Source organism: Myxine glutinosa, chromosome 1, assembly GCF_964187855.1.
Source record: "Myxine glutinosa chromosome 1, kmMyxGlut1.1, whole genome shotgun sequence".
NCBI classification, from domain to species: domain Eukaryota; kingdom Metazoa; phylum Chordata; class Myxini; order Myxiniformes; family Myxinidae; genus Myxine; species Myxine glutinosa.
Window position 1 is genome coordinate 193921796 of NC_136261.1, and position 19673 is coordinate 193941468.

General features: G+C 52.9%; 1 protein-coding gene across 2 annotated transcripts in view; it reads right to left on the reverse strand.

The window, feature by feature from the left end:
- Positions 1 to 19673, reverse strand: part of LOC137419324 (thioredoxin-like) — a 274666-nt gene that overhangs the window by 201863 nt on the left and 53130 nt on the right. For both annotated transcript variants that reach the window (XM_078781864.1, XM_078781866.1), the window contains exon 4: positions 105 to 170. In XM_078781864.1, coding sequence (XP_078637990.1) covers positions 105 to 170 — 66 coding nt within the window. The remainder of the gene's footprint in view (positions 1 to 104; positions 171 to 19673) is intronic.

Genomic DNA, 19673 nt, shown 5'->3' on the forward strand with positions numbered 1-19673 from the left:
TCTACTAATGTTCTGTACTGGGACAATACAGATCATTATTTAACATTCATGACCAACAACACATGAAATCACAAGGTATCAAAAGAGGCTTGAAATAGTCTCACCTCAGCCTGGTTCTTGTAGAACACAAATGTTGGCATGGCTGAAATTTCACAATGTTGATCTACATCCTGCAACAAACAATAATGAAAATGAAAACAATAAGTGATTACATCGATACATTCAAAAGAGAATTGCAAAATCCCCATTGGTTAAAATACATGTGATGCTTGTCCCCAGGAGCAATTATGTTGTTACTATTTGTGTAGAAGTTAAATCATCGCAATTTGAGCAAAAAGCTCACCAAACATTCCGTACTTCTCAAAAATAAAAAGCAACAATGGAATTTTTTTTTTTTCCACAATTACATCTCAAAGTAATTCCACTAATCTGCATTGGTTAACTACCCATACAAATATTGAGCGTGATCGGCAGTTGGACCAATATCGTTTTCTATTTGTTTTTTTTACATTTTGGGTGTTCGCAGTCGGGAAATTACAAATACCTGTACCAATTACCAAGTACCAATCAACGTTCAGCACAAGTGCTCCGCCCAATCCAGAAACATTTTTGGAACAATTAAGCAGAGGGAGGCGACTTCAAAATGCACAAACAGTAGTAAATAACTTAAATACTGCAAACTTGTGGCTTTGAGAACGAGATAGAAATAAAGCGGCGTACAAGACCTCCCAAAATCTATTTTTCCAAACAGGGGATTCATTTTAAATCTGTTACCTCCGTTTTGTTGTGTGTGTATGTGCGTGCGTGTGTGTGTCTCTCTTCTGCCCTCCCACTCCATGTAATAAAACTTTTGTTCATAAAAACCTGTACGTGGCCATTCGATGTATGGGACTTTGCCATTAAGCAAAGAGTGAATTGCCTTACGTTAACAGGGTGAATTTGGTAACATTGGTACATGTTAATGTTAACATTGGTACAGGGTGAATTGCCTTTAAAAATACGTTAACGGGCCGATTGGGAAAAGAGCATATGGGGCCGTTCAAAATAACGTAGTGTGGCGGACACAAAAGCCCACTGGCGTGGTGACATCATTCCACGCACCAAGTGGGCGGTGGCCACGCCCGAGGGGTAGGCGTGGCCTCATGATATACCCCGGGCGACCAGCCCGGAGGAGTACAGTGTTACAGTGTAGTCTTACAATAAAGACGTTTATATGTTACCGCTTGTCCGCTTCCTCCTTGCTCACAAGCAGCGCGCGTAACGCCGCGCTTTACTGGTGACCCTCGACGTTGGATCTGCCGGAGCGATCCTTCCACACGCGACGCCATCGCCATGGCCGCCTTCGTCAAACTTCCGGAATTTTGGGAGGCTCAGGCCGAAGTCTGGTTCGTCCAGGCCGAAGCCCAATTTCAGCTTCGGCACCTCACCGGCGATGACACGCGCTACTGCCACGTCGTCGCCTCCCTCGGGCCCGGCACGGCCGCTCGAGTTGTGTCCGTCCTTCGCCACCCACCGGACGGCCACAAGTACGAGGCACTCAAGCGGCTACTCCTAGCCACGTTCAGCCTCACGGACGACGCACGGGCCGACCGCCTCCTGGATCTCCCCGAGCTCGGTGAGACGCGCCCGTCGGTCCGAATGGACCATATGCTGTCACTGTTGGGCGACGAAGCCCCCGGTTCGCTATTCCGGGCGCTTTTCCGTCGCCAACTTCCAGCGCAGGTTCGCCTCGCGTTGGCCGGGACCGGGCTAACGGAACCCCGAGCATTGGCGGCCGAGGCGGACAAGTACTTCGCCGCTTCGGACACGCGGGCGAGTGTTGGCGTGGCCGTCACGGCCTTCGACGCTGCTGTTCCACAGCATCATCTTCTACAGCACGCTGAGTTTCAGCAGCATGCTGATACGCACCTCGTGAACGCCGCCACACCCCGCCCACCGCCGCGGCGAAAACCGCCACCGCGGGGAAACCCGTCGACTCCACCGGCCTGGCGGAGCCAGCCGCGCTCCTCCAGCTCCACCACCTGGTGCTGGTTCCACGCCAAGTTCGGCCACGAAGCTCGGCGGTGTCATCCGCCGTGCTCCTTCAACGGGTCGGGAAACGCCCGGGCCGGCGCTCAATTGTGGCGATGAGCGCCGGCCGTTCGAGCAGCCTGCTGTTCATAACGGACACCTTCTCCGGGCGCCGTTACCTGTGCGACACGGGAGCACAGGTGAGTGCCATTCCCGCCGGCACGTCAGACAAGCACGCCGCGGGTGGGGGCCCCGCGCTGCTTGCCGCGAACGGGACGCCCATCCGTACGTACGGAAAACGCTGCCTCTCTCTGCGGTTTGGAGGGCAGGTTTTCCGATGGACGTTCGTCACCGCCGACGTGCCCATGGCACTGCTTGGCGCGGACTTCCTGTGCGCTAATGGGCTCCTGGTCGACGTCAAGCGCAGACGGCTTGTCCAGGCCGAGACGTTCAGCTCGCTCGCATGTGCGTTGCCCAGCTCAACGAGCGGCTTGCCAAGCGGCTTGCCGAACAATTCGGTTCCGGCCACGTTGGTCTGTACGCTTCCGGCAGCGGACGCATTCACCCGCCTCCTCGCCGGCTTCCCGGCCCTCACGCGGCCCACCTTCTCGGCGGGGGCCGTCAAGCACGGGGTGGCCCATCACATCCCCACCGTCGGGCCACCGGTCTACGCCCGGGCACGCCGCCTCGAGCCGACGAAGCTGGCGGTGGCAAAAGCGGAGTTCGCTACTCTGGAGCGACTCGGCATCGTTCGGCGCTCAGAGAGCGCTTGGGCGTCGCCGCTGCACATCGTGCCGAAGCCCGGCGGGGGATGGCGACCGTGCGGGGACTATCGCCGTCTCAATGATGCCACGACTCCCGACCGCTACCCCGTCCCCCACATTCAGGACTTTTCCGCCCGTTTGGCGGGCAGGTCCTTCTTCTCGAAGGTGGACCTCATACGCGGCTACCATCAGGTCCCCGTCAGGCCGGAGGACGTCCCGAAGACGGCGGTCATCACGCCATTCGGACTCTTCGAGTTCCTGCGCATGCCCTTCGGTGTGAAGAATGCGGCTCAGGCGTTCCAGCGACTGATGGACAGCGTCCTGCGCGACTTGGATTTTGTCTACGTCTACCTGGACGATATCCTCGTCGCCAGCGCGTCCCGCGAAGAGCACCTACGCCACCTCCGCACGCTCTTCGAACGCCTGGGCCAGCATGGCCTGATTGTGAACCCCGCAAAGTGCCGGTTCGGCGCCGCCACAATCGATTTTCTGGGGCACCGTGTCACCAGGCACGGAGCCGTCCCCCTGCCGGCCAAGGTGGAGGCGGTGAAGGGGTTTCCGCGCCCCCGCACGATCAGAGGGCTGCAGGAGTTCCTGGGCATGGTGAACTTTTACCATCGGTTCCTGCCCCGTATCGCCCAGCTCCTGCGCCCCCTGCACGAAGCTCTCCGAGGTAAGCCGGGCAAAGGCGACGTTACCTGGACCGAGCAGATGGACACGGCGTTCACGGGCGCGAAGCTCGCCTTGGCTAACGCCACCATGCTCGCGCACCCGGCGCCCGATGCACCGATCGCCCTCACCACCGATGCCTCGGACTACGCGGTGGGCGCGGTGCACGAGCAATGGGTGCGTGGAGCTTGGCAACCGCTGGCGTTCTTTAGCCGGCAGCTTCGCCCGCCCGAACGCCGTTACAGTACCTTCGACCGCGAGTTGCTCGGACTTCACTTGGCGGTCAGGCACTTCCGCCATCTGCTCGAGGGCCGGGCGTTCACTGCCTTCGTCGACCACAAGCCGCTGATCTTCGCGATGGGCAAGGTCACCGAGCCGTGGTCGGCCCGGCAGCAGCGTCACCTCTCGGCCGTGTCCGAGTACACGACGGACATCCAGCACGTCGCGGGGAAGGACAACCCGGTGGCGGATTGCCTTTCCCGGGCCGTCGCCCACGCAGTCCACCTCGGCATCGACTATGCCCGGATGGCAGCGGACCAGGCCGCTGACCCCGACGTCCAGGCCTTGCGGACCGCCGTCACGGGCCTCCGCGTCACCGAGGTGCCGTTCGACGGCGCGGGCGCGGCCCTCTTGTGCGACGTCTCCCTCGGGCGTCCCCGCCCCATTGTGCCCGCGGGCTGGCAGCGCCAGGTGTTTGACGCCATCCACGGCCTGTCCCACCCGGGCGCGAGGGCCTCCCAAAGGCTGATCGCCGACAAGTTCGTCTGGCATGGCCTCCGGAAGGCAGTCCGCGGCTGGGCCAGGACATGCCTCGCGTGCCAGCGCGCCAAGGTGCACCGGCACACCCAGGCCCCGTTGGCCCCGTTCACGGTGCCGGAACGCCGGTTTGACCACGTCCACGTGGACCTGGTGGGACCTCTGCCCCCCTCGCGGGGTTTCACCCACGTCCTCACCATGGTGGACCGCACCACCCGGTGGCCGGAGGCCGTGCCGTTGGCGTCCACAACGGCGGCCGATGTCGCGCAGGCTTTCATCGCCACCTGGGTCGCCCGGTTCGGCGCCCCCTCAGACATCTCATCCGACCGCGGCCCCCAGTTCACCTCGGAGCTCTGGGGGGCGGTTGCGCAGGGGCTCGGGGTCCGGCTGCACCGAACCACGGCCTACCACCCCCAGGCTAACGGCCTGTGTGAGCGATTTCACCGCTCATTGAAGGCCGCGCTCCGGGCCACCCTCCGCGATGGCGGCTGGGTCGACAGGCTCCCCTGGGTCCTGCTGGGCCTCCGGACGGCGCCCAAGGAGGACCTGCGCGCATCCGCGGCGGAGTTGGTCTTCGGGCAACCGCTGCGGGTGCCGGGCGAGTTCCTCCCCGACTCCACGGCACCATGGTCTGCGGCACAGCAGCGCTCCGCTCTGCAAGAGACCGCCCAGAGGTTCGCCCCGGTGCCAACGGCATGCCACGGGCACCCACCGACGCACGTCGCCCCGGAGCTTCGCACGGCGGAGTACGTCTTCGTCCGCCACGATGCCCATCGGACACCACTGCGGCCCCCGTACGACGGGCCTTTCCGCGTGCTGGAGACCGGGGCGAAGCACTTCACCCTGGACATCGGCGGTACTCCTGACCGCGTTTCGGTAGACCGCCTCAAGCCGGCCCACCTCGATGTGGACCATCCACCGCCAGTGGCCCGACCCCCACGTCGGGGCCGCCCTCCTGCGGGCGGACCCCCGGCACCGCCCAGCCCCGCCGCCACGCCGCCCCCCGGTCCTGCACCCATCCCAGGAGCAGCCAGGGGCATCCCACCTGGCATCCCTGCACCCCGGACGCCGCCGATCGCCAGGGGGCGCTTCGGCCGGGTCATTCGTCTGCCCCGCAAACTGGCCCTCCAGGTGCGCGGGAATTCTGGGGGGGCGCGTGTGGCGGACACAAAAGCCCACTGGCGTGGTGACATCATTCCACGCACCAAGTGGGCGGTGGCCACGCCCGAGGGGTAGGCGTGGCCTCATGATATACCCCGGGCGACCAGCCCGGAGGAGTACAGTGTTACAGTGTAGTCTTACAATAAAGACGTTTATATGTTACCGCTTGTCCGCTTCCTCCTTGCTCACAAGCAGCGCGCGTAACGCCGCGCTTTAGTAGGTCTATTTTGTTAGGGGGGCTCGTACGGGCTTGATGAAACCAATAACTTAACACACGATCCAGACGAAGCCAACACGCAACAAAGCCAGACAGTGTATAATCAGCAGAGGCCTATAAGTCAAATTTGTTAGGCCCACCAGAAAACCAAGCTGTCGGCCATATAATTTTGTCTCGGTGATATGGTGGGTGGAGTACTGGAGTCAAACGACAGATGGGGGTGTGGTCCAGCAGGTGTCTGACCAATGGGTACACATTTCAAAAATTGACCCCCAACAAGAACCCTAACAACAACAACAACAACAACAACAACAGCAACAGCAACAGCAACAAAAAGCTCTTGAAGACCTGCGACATGTCACGGGTAAAAAAAAAGCACATCCGCATTGAGGACTGACAACAAACAGATAAAAAGTGAAATTTTAAAAGTTTAGCATTTGCAATCTTTTACATGAATGTTGTCTCATGGCTTGTACGTGGTATGTGTATTGTCAATGAACCTCTTATCATGCCAGTAAGTTGGGTTGCCTCATTGGTACAGGGTAGCAATAAGTATGTCAGTGGGAAATGCAAGGTTTAGTGAAGTCAGGCAGGGATTTCAACAAGGTACCAGAAAATGTGGTAAATTCTCAATTGTAAAAATGAAAAAGACATCTTTGATCATACTAAAATATGCCATTTGTGTCTGTCCGTCTGTCTGATGAATTTTTGACGCCAATACATTCTGTCCTTGCTTATCCAATCTCAACCAAACTTGACACGATGACCAAGGGTTACATAATGAAGGTTGTAGCGCATTCATTTGCCCCCCTCCCCAAGGGGGTTTTCTCCCCCCGAGCGGGTTTCCCCCTGCCATTGCCGTCAATGGTTTGCATGTTGAGGTGTATAGCCGTATTAAGTTAGCTTTATCGTGGCGTTTTTACAAGGCCGCTTCAAATAACAAAACGATAATAGCGTAATATTAATGTTATTACAAAACAATATTAATACCAATAATATCCTACTCCCCCCCCCCCCCCCCCCACCGACCCCCCTCCCAAGGTTTTTTTTCGGCGAGTCGACGTTTATAGCCGGCGAAGCCGGTGTTGTCAATAAACGAGTACGTATTATGTTGAAAACCTGATTATGCTTTGGCTCGAGAATCCGAAGCGCCATGGGCGCAGCCATCTTGCGTGGGCGGAAGTATGCATAACAAATTTTAAACGTTCATTAGGAGTTTCTTTCACCCGTCGTCGTTTGATTCACAATCTTATGCACCTCCGATGTATTAATAAAATAATTTAAGACCAACATCGGCCCGCACGGGCCTGGTTATCTTCAACAAAACGCGTCACCAAACACCGGACCCAATGAGAGTCGAGCATTTGCAAAAATATTTCTAAAATGAAAGCACTCAATGATGGGCGCCATCGACCGGATGCGGAAGTTTGCATAAAACAATTGCGAAAAAGTTCAATAGGAGCTTGTTTCACCCGTCGTTCTTTGATTCCTAATCTAATGAAACCTCTCATTAGTAATTAAAATACGTTAAGACCAACCTCGTTATCTTCAACGAAAATCGTCATCAAACACCAGAACCAATTATTATTACGCGTTTCGGACGGTGAAAACGGCGTCAAATATTCTAAAATTGACGAAGAATTATTTTTTAGAAATCTCGCGGCCGTACGGGATAGTTTTTCATGGCCAGAAATATGGTATAAGCGGTTTACATATTTAGTTTAGAAATACGGATAGTTTTTCACGGCCGGAAATATCCGAAGTTGAGATGGAATTCACCGAATTAATTACTGCAAGCTAACGTCTTCTGGTGGAGGAAGCTGCCGTGCCCGGAGAGTCAGAGAACCAGCCCTGGCGCCTGACAGCGACTGAAGTTAGAAGACTACACACTTACTGTGAAAACGTATGTTAAGCCCAGTTAAAAATAGGCCTTAAGCTAGCACATCGTATAGTTACTTCCTTAAGCTTCTTGTGACATTTATTGTATTGTATGCAGGTATTGCCATCGGGGAGGACTGTCTGCTCTTCTCTTTTACCAAGTCTTACCAGGTACGGTACCTACTACACCTACCAACTACCTACCTACCTACTACCAACTACCTAACCTACTGATGCCATGGTGATGGGTAAAATAGTGGCAAGAGGTATGCAGGTATTGGGGAGGACTGTCTGCTCTTCTCTTTTACCAAGTCTTACCATGTACGGTACCTACTACACCTACCTACTACCAACTAACTACCTACCTACTACCAACTACCTAACCTACTGATGCCATGGTGATGGGTAAAATAGTGGCAAGAGGTATGCAGGTATTGGGGAGGACTGTCTGCTGTTCTCTTTTACCAAGTCTTACCAGGTACGGTACCTACTACACCTACCTACTACCAACTACCTACCTACCTACTACCAACTACCTACCTACCTACTACCAACTACCTAACCTACTGATGCCATGGTGATGGGTAAAATAGTGGCAAGAGGTTTTGGCTTTGCCGGCTCATTGCGGCTTTGCAGTCGGTACTAGTAAATAGCTTATCATGGCGTTTTTGTGGGAGCAATGGCCTCTACCAGGGGTAATGAACATTAATGAATAGTAATTAATATTATGAACCACAAACATGTATGATTAGCTGTTTAAACAGTCGCCAATGCTGTTGATAACACTAAATGAAGAAATTTGGAGGAATCCCGACATGCGTGAGGTAAGTTTTACTTACAGAACTGATAGGCTATCAGCTAGGGCGGTCAACCGGTACCAAATTGAGGGAGTAAGGCTAATAATGATTTTTGACAAGGTTTTTACCTCTAGAATAAGAAAATATGTGATAGCAAATTCAACGATGTAGCTAAATGTGTGTTATCACCCATTTTCAAAATGGCCGCCACTTTACATACAAAATTTAACGTTGTTGTTGTTTTGTTTGCTTTTTTTTCTGTAGGAACGGTGGTCGGAGCAATGAGCAACGGAGTAGATAGAAAGTAGATGCTATACGATTAGAATAGAAATAATAGTACACACCAAGTGATGAGGTCTACTAATTTTCCAAAATGAACAGCGCCACAGAAAGCAAAGAATGCGTTATACACATGACAAGATCGGATGACGATGATCATCTGGTGAGCCCACAAAACTACACATCTTGGTTGACATTACTGGAAGCGGCTAAGGTTAGGAACCATGAACATATCATCAATATTGCCGAGGGGCTTGAGGGCAATGAAGTGCCAGAAATATTCTACCACCGAAAATGTAGGAGCCTGTTCACCATGAAACGAGATTTAAACATGCTAAAGAGGAAAGCCAATGAAGACACTGAATCTGAAGCAGGAGGTAGCAGCGCTCCCAAAAGGCCATGTAGGAGATCATCAGTAGAGAAAAGAGTGTATGATACGGAGTGCATCTTCTGTCGCAGAGACAAGTATGTGAAGGGGTCTCATACACGTGAAAAACTTTCACAAGTTGTTCAACTCAGAGCAGATGAAAGATTGAGAGAATATGCAATAAAGAAAAATGACAAGGATATGATAGCGCTTACCAGTAGAGATATTGTGGCAGCAGAAGTGTGTTACCATTTCTCATGCTACAGGAATTACAACAGAGAATGTATACAGCCTGAGGTTGAAGGTGCAGATGGACCCGATGACACAGATGATTTTGCACAGTATCAGAGGATCGAGAAAGAAGCATATGCAAAACTTCTCACCTATATCAGAACAGACGTAATCCCAAACAAGACCATCATACCAGTCATGTCACTCACTGCTAAATTAGAAGAATACATGCTGTCTGATGGGATTGATTGTCTAACGCAGTCCACAAAGAAACATGTTCATAGAACGCTTGAATATGAGCTGGGGAGTTCGGTGAAGATATTTCCAGATGACAAGGGAAAGTTGGTGATGGTACCAGACAATGTATCATTGGAAGATGCTGTCTTGCAAAATCAATGTCTGCAAAGGGAACTCAAAATATGGAAAAACAAAGTGAAAGACTCCAACAAGATCATAGATCAAACATCAGCGACAATTCGTACAAAAATCAAAGACGACATGAAACCCACAGCCTGGCCATACCATCCATCAGATGCTGAGGATGTAACACCTATTCCATATGAGCTGGAGCGGTTTCTCATTGGGCTGCTAACTGGAGACCCGACAAGTAAGGTTCAATCATCTAGGATAACCACCCTGGTCCAGTCATTTAGTCAGGACATGATATATGCTGTGACACGTGGAAAGCACCAACCACCAAAACATATGATGCTTTCGTACGCAGTTAAAACTCTCACTGGCAACATCGAGATCATACGCACACTGAACAAGTTCGGACATGGAGTGTCTTATGACCAGCTAGAAGAGAATGACACAGCACTGTGTGTTGAAAAGTTAGCAACAGAACTCAACCAGCAAGTTGCTCTTCCAACATCCATCAAACCTCATATCCATACGCAGTTGGCGTGGGATAACATAGACAGATTTGAAGAAACACTAACAGGCAAGGGAACATCACATCACGTGAATGGAATAGCAGTGCAATCCAAGATCTATGGACCGCTTCCTCCTCCCAAACCAAATCTTCCACCAGCTAAGAAACTCAAGAAGAGGACCCTTAATATGGAGTCCGAAGAGCTAGAAGTATATGTAGCTGGTGCACGTGTGGGTCCCCAGCCTCTCCAGAATAATGACAACTTTGTCTTAGACGCCAGAAAAGCATCCCAAGAGGCCAGAAGCAAGAATCTACTATGGGTCGTAGCAAGACAAACAACTACTGACAAGCAGACACTCCCAAGTTGGACTGGGTTCAATATCAAAACCAGAGATGAGGTGCCAATATCAGAAGATGTGGTTGGATATCTACCAACTATCAATGCACCAGCAACAGAGTTGACTACAGTATTCGATATCCTGAAACGATCAGAGCACATCAGGCAGAATCTTTCGCTAGAGACAATTGTAGTTGTCGTGGATCAAGCGCTGTATGCAAAAGCTGCTGAAATAGCCTGGAAACACAAAGATCGCTTCTGCAATATCCTCTTGAGAATGGGAACATTCCATACCATCATGAACTTTCTTGGAATAATTGGAAAGAGATTCAGTGATGCTGGATTGAAAGAGGTGTGCATCGAATCTGGGATAGTAGCTGAGGGTTCGCTCAACGGAGTCCTTGATGGAAAACAATACAATCGTGCTGTTAGAACCCACAAATGTATCTATGAAGCTCTGATGCGACTGGTATGGGCAGAGTTTACACAATGGATAGATGATCATCTACAGCAGCAGAGTCCTACAATCGAGGCAGTCTTAGAAGAGGTCAACAAGATGACTGATGATTTAAACCAACAGGTATTCGACAGCCTACTTCAGAGTCCACGGTTTACAGAGTTGATGCAGCTATGGGCAGAATTCCTTGATCATCTTCGTCACAACAATGGACAGCTGTCAGGGTACTGGATGTCCTACATTGACATGGTAGAAGAGGTCCTTCTACCATGTCAATGATGATATCAACCAACCAGATACAGATGAAGATGAGGATGAGGATGATGAGGATTACTAAGCAATTGTTGAATGCTTGCTCAAACCTCATGCACAATACACAAAGAAATGTGAACTGAGGTGAACTAGACCAAAACTCAGTATAGGCTAAGACTCCAAGACTCGCATCTCTCTACAGCTCCACTGAGGGTCAGTCGCTCTTCAACTAACATTGTGGCTATATATTCAACTGTTAGCTTCAGCATGCTCTAAACACAGGTATAGGGAGAAGTCATTCAACCGGTAAAATTGAAAGATAAAGTTGTGTTGAAACTTCATCTCAAACAGCATGTCAAAATGGGAACCTCCGCAGCTAACAACAGCTGAAAGATGGCAGGCCATTGGTATGTGGACTGCTGGCAATTCCATGAGACAGATTGCTAACCAATTGGGACATTGTAGCGGCTACCGCTGGGTTTGCACAATCGCCTTGCACCTATCAAGGACGTTGAGCGATCACCATGCCGGGCTCGTCCAGGACGCCCGGGCAGGCCCACGCTCAACTTGCCAGGCCTCGGTCGGGACGCCCGGGCATGCCCGGGCATGCCCGGGCAGGCTCGCCCTCAACTTGCCAGGCCGCAGCCAGGATGCTGGGCCACGCCCCCTCTCGCCTTTCCTGGGCAAACGCTCCGGGATAATATGTACTGTATATATATTGCTGCCCGATAAACGGGCTTTTCAGAGTGCCTGAGTGTTTGGTTTGATTAAAGCAACTCGGATGAATTCCAGCTTTTTGTCGCGTCCATTCTTCCGATCGACGTGGGAGCCCCAGCTCCTTCATTGGTGACCTACCGACATGGACATGGCAGTCGCCCTTAAACTGCCTACCTTCTGGGAGGCTCACGCGGCGGTTTGGTTCGCACAGGCGGATTCCCGGTTCGCCCTGCGAGGCATCACGGCCGACGACACCCGCTTCCACCATGTGGTAGCAGCGCTCGGTTCGGCCCTGAGCCCTGAGCCTCCTCAAGAGCCCGCCAGCCGCTGACAAATACGGCGCGATTAAGAAGCTTCTCCTCGACGCTTTCGCCCTCCCATCGGCGGAACGCGCACGGCGCCTGCTCGACCTGCCCGAGCTCGGCGACACGCGCCCTTCCGAGCGAATGGACTACATGCTTTCACTGCTCGGCGAGCACTCTCCGGCATTCCTGTTCCGGGAGCTGTTCCTCCGTCAGCTGCCTAACCCGGTACGCCTCGCCCTGGCAAGCACGATGATCACAGATCCCCGGGCCCTTGCCAGAGAAGCCGACAAGATCTCCGCCGCAGGTCAGCGCATCGCAGCGGCGACATGGGACCCACCGCCGTCCGACGCAACACCCATGGCGCCCGAGCACCCGGCACGGTCGACGACCGAACTGCCGACGCAATTGGCGGCCGCTACACCGAGCCGACCACCTCCAGCACGACGACCGGGGCCTCCACCTGACCAAGCGTGGTGTTACTATCATGCCAGGTTCGGACAGAAGGCCCGGACATGCCGACCCCCGTGCACCTTCGGCAGGCCGGGAAACGGCCGGGCCGGCGTTCATTACCAGCCATGAGCGCCGGCCACACGGGCAACTTACTGTTCATCACGGATAAAGCGTCCGGACGGCGCTTCCTGTGCCACACCGGCGCCCAACTGAGCGTCATACCCGCCTCTGACCAGGACAGGCAGTCCGCGGTTTGCGGCCCCTCCTTGGTTGCGGCCAACGGATCGACCATCCGCACCTTCGGCCTGCGCAACGTCACCCTCTGCTTCGGCGGCCAATGCTTTGCTTGGACGTTTGTAACCGCAAACGTGCCCATGGCTCTGCTAGGCGCCGACTTCCTCTGCGCACACGGACTGCTGGTGGACGTCCAACGGCGTCGTTTAATCAACGCCGAAACCTTCAGCTCCCTGGTATGCACATTGAGCAGCTCCGCGCCGACCGAGCTGGCATGCGCCGTCCCGGCGGCGAACGAGTTTGCTCGCCTGCTCATGGAGTTCCCGGCCCTCACGCGGCCGACGTTTTCGGCCGTCGCAGTACGGCATGGGATCGAGCACCACATACCAACCACAGGCCCGCCGGTCTACGCCAGGGCCCGCCGCCTCGACCCAGCCAAGCTCGCCGTGGCGAAGGCCGAATTCGACGCGTTGGAGCACCTCAGCATCGTGCGGCGCTCCGATAGCGCGTGGGCCTCGCCACTGCACATCGTGCCAAAGCTGGGGGGGTGGATGGCGCCCGTGTGGCGACTACCGCCGTCTCAATGACGCTACCACCCCCGACAGGTACCCGATCCCGCATATCCAAGACTTCTCCGCCCGTCTGGCGGGACGGGTCATTTTTTCGAAAATTGATCTCATACGGGGATATCACCAGGTACCTGTCAGGGCGGCCGACGTCCCTAAAACGGCAGTCATCACGCCGTTCAGCTTATTCGAATTCTTGCGGATGCCGTTTGGTCTCAAGAACACGGCTCAGGCGTTCCAGCGCTTGATGGACGGCGTGCTGCGTGACCTGCCGTTCCTTTTCGTTTACCTGGACGACATCCTCGTCGCCAGCACATCCCGGGCCGAGCACCTCCTCCACCTCCGAACACTGTTCGGGCGCCTCAGCGAGCACGGCCTCATCGTCAACCCGGCCAAATGCCACTTCGGCACGACGGCCGTTGATTTTTTGGGCCACCACATCACCAAGAACGGGGCCGTGCCACTGCCAACCAAGGTCGAGGCCATCACCACGTTCCCGCGTCCCCGCACCCTAAAGGCCCTGCAGGAATTCCTGGGAATGGTGAATTTTTATCACCGCTTCGTGCCCCGCGCTGCTCAACTCATGCGGCCCCTCTACGAAGCCCTTGGCAAGCCGGCCAAGCACGACATCGCCTGGTCCGCAGCAATGGATGCGGCCTTCCAAAGCTCAAAGCGGGCCCTCGTCGACGCAACACTGCTCGCTCACCCGGTGCTCAACGCTCCCATCGCCCTCACCACGGATGCCTCCGACTACGCGGTGGGCGCCGTACATGAGCAATGGGTGAACGGGGTTTGGCAGCCACTCGCTTTTTTCAGCCGGCAGCTCCGGCCGAATGAGCTCAAATACAGCACGTTTGACCGGGAGCTCCTCGGTCTACACCTGGCCGTCCGCCATTTCCGCCACCTCCTGGAGGGCCGACCTTTCACGGCGTTCGTCGACCACAAGCCATTGGTTACGCCATGGCCAAGGTCACAGAGCCGTGGTCAGCCCGCCAACAGCGCCACCTCTCCGCCATGTCGGAGTTTACCACGGACATCCGGCACGTCGCCGGCAAAAACAACGCCGTGGCCGACTGTCTTTCCCGGGCCAGCGCGAACGCGGTCCACCTGGGCGTGGACTTTGCGCTTATGGCGGCGGACCAAACCACCGACACCACAGTGCAAGCCCTCCGGGCGGCGGACACGGGCCTCCACCTGGCCGACATCCCCTTCGCGGACACTGTCCTGCTCTGCGAAGTCTCCCAAGGCCAGCCTCGCCCCATCGTGCCCGTCACCTGGCAACGCCGCATCTTCGCCTCCCTCCACGGCCTTTCCCACCCGGGCCGGAAAGCTTCCCAGAAGCTGGTGTCGGCGCGATTCATCTGGCACGGCCTTCGTCGGGACGTCCGCGATTGGACCAGCACCTGCACGGCCTGCCAACGGGCCAAGGTCCACCGACACACCCAGGCCCCGCTGGCACCTTTCACCATGCCCGAACGACGTTTCGACCACGTCAACGTGGATCTGGTGGGCCCCCTCCCCCCGTCACGGGGGTTCACACACCTGCTCACCATGGTGGACAGGACCACCAGGTGGCCGGAGGCCATTCCCCTCGTCTCCACCACCACTGCCGACGTGGCGCAGGCTTTCATCGCCACCTGGGTCGCCCGCTTCGGCGCACCGGCGGACATCTCGTCAGACCGCGGACCACAGTTCACCTCCGAGCTGTGGGAGGCGGTCGCCCGCAACCTGGGGGTCAAGCTCCACCGTACTACGGCCTACCACCCCCAAGCAAACGGGTTGTGCGAGCGATTCCACCGCTCCATGAAGGCCGCGCTCATGGCCGGCCTTCAAGACGGCGGTTGGGCCGACCGGCTGCCATGGGTCCTTTTGGGCCTCCGCACGGCCCCCAAGGAGGACCTCCAGGCATCCACCGCCGAGCTGGTCTATGGCCAGGCGCTACGCGTCCCGGGCAAATTCATGCCCGACGCTACCAGTCCCTGGTCCGCAGCTCACCAGCGCTCGGACCTCCAGGAGGCGGCCCGACGGTTTGCCCCCGTGCCAACATCCCACCACGGTGACCCCCAGTCCTACGTCCCCCCAGCACTTCGCACAGCGGAGTATGTTTTTGTGCATCACGACGCACATCGGGGGCCACTCCGGCCGCCGTACGACGGGCCCTTCCGGGTGCTGCGACGGGACGACAAGTCGTTCGTCATCGACATCGGCAGCAGGTCGGACCGGATTGCGGTGGACCGCCTCAAGCCGGCGCGCGTGGATGTCGACCACCCACCACGGGTGGCCCTTCCGCCGCGGCGAGGCCGCCCCCCGTCCACGGTGCCCCCCACTCGACCGCCCACGACCACACCAGACCCCCTCCCACGACCCGCCAGGGGTCGCTTCGGCCGGGTCATCAGGACCCCCCTCAAATTGACCCTGCCGGTGCAAGTCGATTCTGGGGGGACGTGTGTAGCGGCTACCGCTGGGTTTTCACAATCGCCTTGCACCTATCAAGGACGTTGAGCGATCACCATGCCGGGCTCGTCCAGGACGCCCGGGCAGGCTCGCCCTCAACTTGCCAGGCCGCAGCCAGGACGCTGGGCCACGCCCCCTCTCGCCTTTCCTGGGCAAACGCTCTGGGATAATATGTATATATATTGCTGCCCGATAAACGGGCTTTTCAGAGTGCCTGAGTGTTTGGTTTGATTAAAGCAACTCGGATGAATTCCAGCTTTTTGTCGCGTCCATTCTTCCGATCGACATGGGAGCCCCAGCTCCTTCAACATCACCATACCAGTATTAGTCGTTTGATAAGTAAGTATCAACAAACAAATGATGTGAAGGACAGGCCTCGTACAGGAAGACCTCGCTGTACCACCCTAAGAGAGGATAGAGCTCTTTCCAGACTGGTTAGACTTCGTCCGTTTGCAACAAGCAATGCCTTTAAGAGAGCGTGGTTACCTAATCGACGATTCTCGCTGAAGACTCTTCGGAATCACCTGCATTCTGCTGGGTATTACGCTCGGAGACCTATCAGACATCCACTGCTTACAAGACAGCACAAGCAAGCTCGGTTGGAGTGGTGTCGAGCACGGAGACGATGGAACTTAGCCAACTGGAGGAAAGTGCATTGGTCTGACGAAAGTCGCTTTCTGTTATTCCATACTGATGGAAGAGCACGTGCTCAAAGACACATTATGGAGCAGGTTCCGTTTGGTGGAGGCTCCATAATGATATGGGGATGTCTGTCCCATGACTAAGTTGGAGCTTGTGACAGTTAGAGGCAATCTTAATGGTGAACGGTATCGAGAAGAAATCTTGAACAGAATTGTTGTTCCTCATTTTCACGATCACCCATTGCTAATCAGGCCTATCTTCATGGACGACAACGCCAGACCCCATAGAGCCCGTGCAGTTATTGATTTCCTTCAGCAAGAAGCAGTCACCACACTACCATGGCCAGCAAGAAGCCCAGATCTTAACCCAATCGAGCATGTATGGGATTTTCTGGGTATCCGAGTACGTCGGAGGGAACCTCCTGTACAGAACTTGCATGAACTTGAGCAGGCTTTGCATGAAGAATGGAACAGACTGCCACAGCGCCAGATTCAACGTCTTGTTCAATCAATGAGAAGACGTGTTGTGGCAGTGATCCAAGGTAATGGTGGTTACACTCGATATTGACTGTGGCGGTGCTTACAACAAGCAGTTTTGTTCTCTTCATTGCGTTCCAACATCTGGACAAAATGTTGCACAAGATTACCCTACACCGCAACGAAAAGGTGCAAAAATTCATTGATACATTTCCACTATGTCGAAAATACGTGGTGGTGCGATACTTTTTTCCATGTGTATACTTGCAAATCTACTGAATGCCAGTTATTTTCGTGCATATTTTGTGCATAAAGTTGTTGCTATGATGGCAGCCATTTTGTGAAATTGGGCGCCATATTGGATTCTATCTTCTTGGATTAAAGTTCAGATGATGTATTTCATACTTTAAGAGAGTTGTAAAGTCTTAAACATCTCAAAACGCAATGCTATTTGTTACAAATTTCTACAAGAATATGAAACATGGTGTTTTTAATAGAAAAACATGCATTTTGGCGGCCATTTTGAAAATGAGGTGATAACACCCATTTAGCTACATGGTTGAATTTGCTATCACATATTTTCATATTCTAGGGGTAAAGACCTATCCAAAAATCAATATTAGGCTTACTCCCTCATTTTGGTACCAATGGACCCTATTTTGGGGGTCTGGCTGATGGCCTATGAGCGAAGATCTACTGTACTCTAGGTACCCCATAAGTGTTGGGTTAATAACATGACCCTTCCTGGCGCTAACGTGGCATTTTTCATGGTAAACTTTTGAAACTCGCTCCTTCTGTTTAAAACGAAACTGAAAGGGAGGAAGCCCGGGGTGTGCTCATTTACCAAGCAGCTAGCTAGCGCTTGCCAAGTCAGCCGTCCCTTAACGGTTTTGAATGGAGTGCTTGCTCGAATGCTTAAACCACTTGGCGATCTCTCCACAAGAAACTTGGTAAATGAACACAAACCCAATGTTCTTGAGATCCGTCCATAGATCGACTGTAATCTATGTACCCCAAAGAGGAATGACCCTTCCTGCCCCTCCCTTAGTTAGCGGGTGTACTAGTAGAGAAAATCGATCACAAGCAGACAACCAAAACAATGCCGAGACAAGCCAAGACCTGCCTTCTTCAAACTGATAGTTCATGGCAATACGATTGATCCACAACAACTCCATATTAAACTATATGGTATTTATCGAATACTTACGCTGCGCAGTCAACATGGTGCGAGCCAACTCTTCCGGTGCAACGTTTTTCGGTTTTTCCAAGATTATGCCTGTACCACGTGACCTATGATGTCATAATTATCATTAAAATATTCTACAAGAGGATGCACTCCTATGGTGAAAATTTTGTGTCCATCAGACCAACGGTTGCAGAGAAAAAAAATCATACTGATCAGATCAAGCGTTGTAATTGTCGAATTTTGACGTCAACATGAAGGCACCGATGACATCACCATTAACACATCTTATTTCCCATGAGGAATACTTGACAATGAGCCATGTTTAAAATTTTTCCATGGCGCTGTTTCAGATATCGTGGTGCAACTTTTTTCGATTTTTCCAAGGTGGCGCCTGTACCACATGCCTTATAACGTCAGTTATAATTAAAATATTCTAAGAGGAGGCGCTCCTATGGTGAAAATTTTGTGTCAATCAGACCAAGAATTGCAGAAAAAAAAATTCATACTGATCGAATCAAGCGTTGTACTTGTCGAATTATGACATCATAATTAAAGTATCGATGACCTCATCATTGACATCTTATTCCCCATGCAGAGTACTTGACAATGAGCCATGATTCAATTTTTTCCATTGAGCAGTTTGGGAGATATAGAAGTGTAAGTTTTTCCAAGATGGCGTCCATACCACGTGACCTATGATGTCATAATTATGAGTAAAAATATATATATAGGCGGAGGCGCTCCTACGGTAAAACTTTGTGTCAATTGGACTAACGGTTGCCGAGAAAGTGAATTTTAAAAATGCAGACACGCCACACGTACACACGTATGCCACGCGTACGCACGCACCCGAATGCCTAACCCTGCTTTCTGCTTCGCGAGTGCAGGGTAACAATGGTTCCTGGCTGTTCTTTAATCTTTTGGTTTGGAATATTGAATGACACAGAATTCTAGTTCCACACAACTCCTTCTCAGTTGCAATTGTGAAATAAAATTCTCTCAATCCTTAAGGAAAGATTAGATGCTAATTTAAATACCAATTCTATACGTACCGAATGAAAGCCATATAGGCATATACCATAAAGCATTGTAAAATGTGCAAATGAAACAAAAATGCATTTTTAAAGGTAGTTTTAATATTTTGAGCTGCAAATTTTTCGTTTCATATTTAAATTCCTCAATTTTTAAATTTGGAACAAAACATACACAAACAAATGTGCTTACACGTCACCAGTGCTACAAGCAGCAACACAATTGACCGATTTCTCCAAATATCGAGCATTAAAAATAGTTTAAATAAATGTTTTAAAAAGCAACAATAGCTCTCCACCCACTCCAAACCTATTCTCCCCTTGCGTTTTCCCCCCCATTTGCCTATCCAAACCCATTTCATCCCCCACCTCACCTCTCAGAAGTTTGCATTCCATTTTTGTCCACTTAGTTCAATCTACCCATTAACCTGTTACTCTTTTGTTTAGCTCCTCCACGAGCAGTGACCTTGCATCCAAACCGTTTTTTTTTTTTTACTCACAAAGGACGATTGGACCTGGACATTGGTACCCTACACCCACCCTTTTGTGCTTATCAAGTGAAA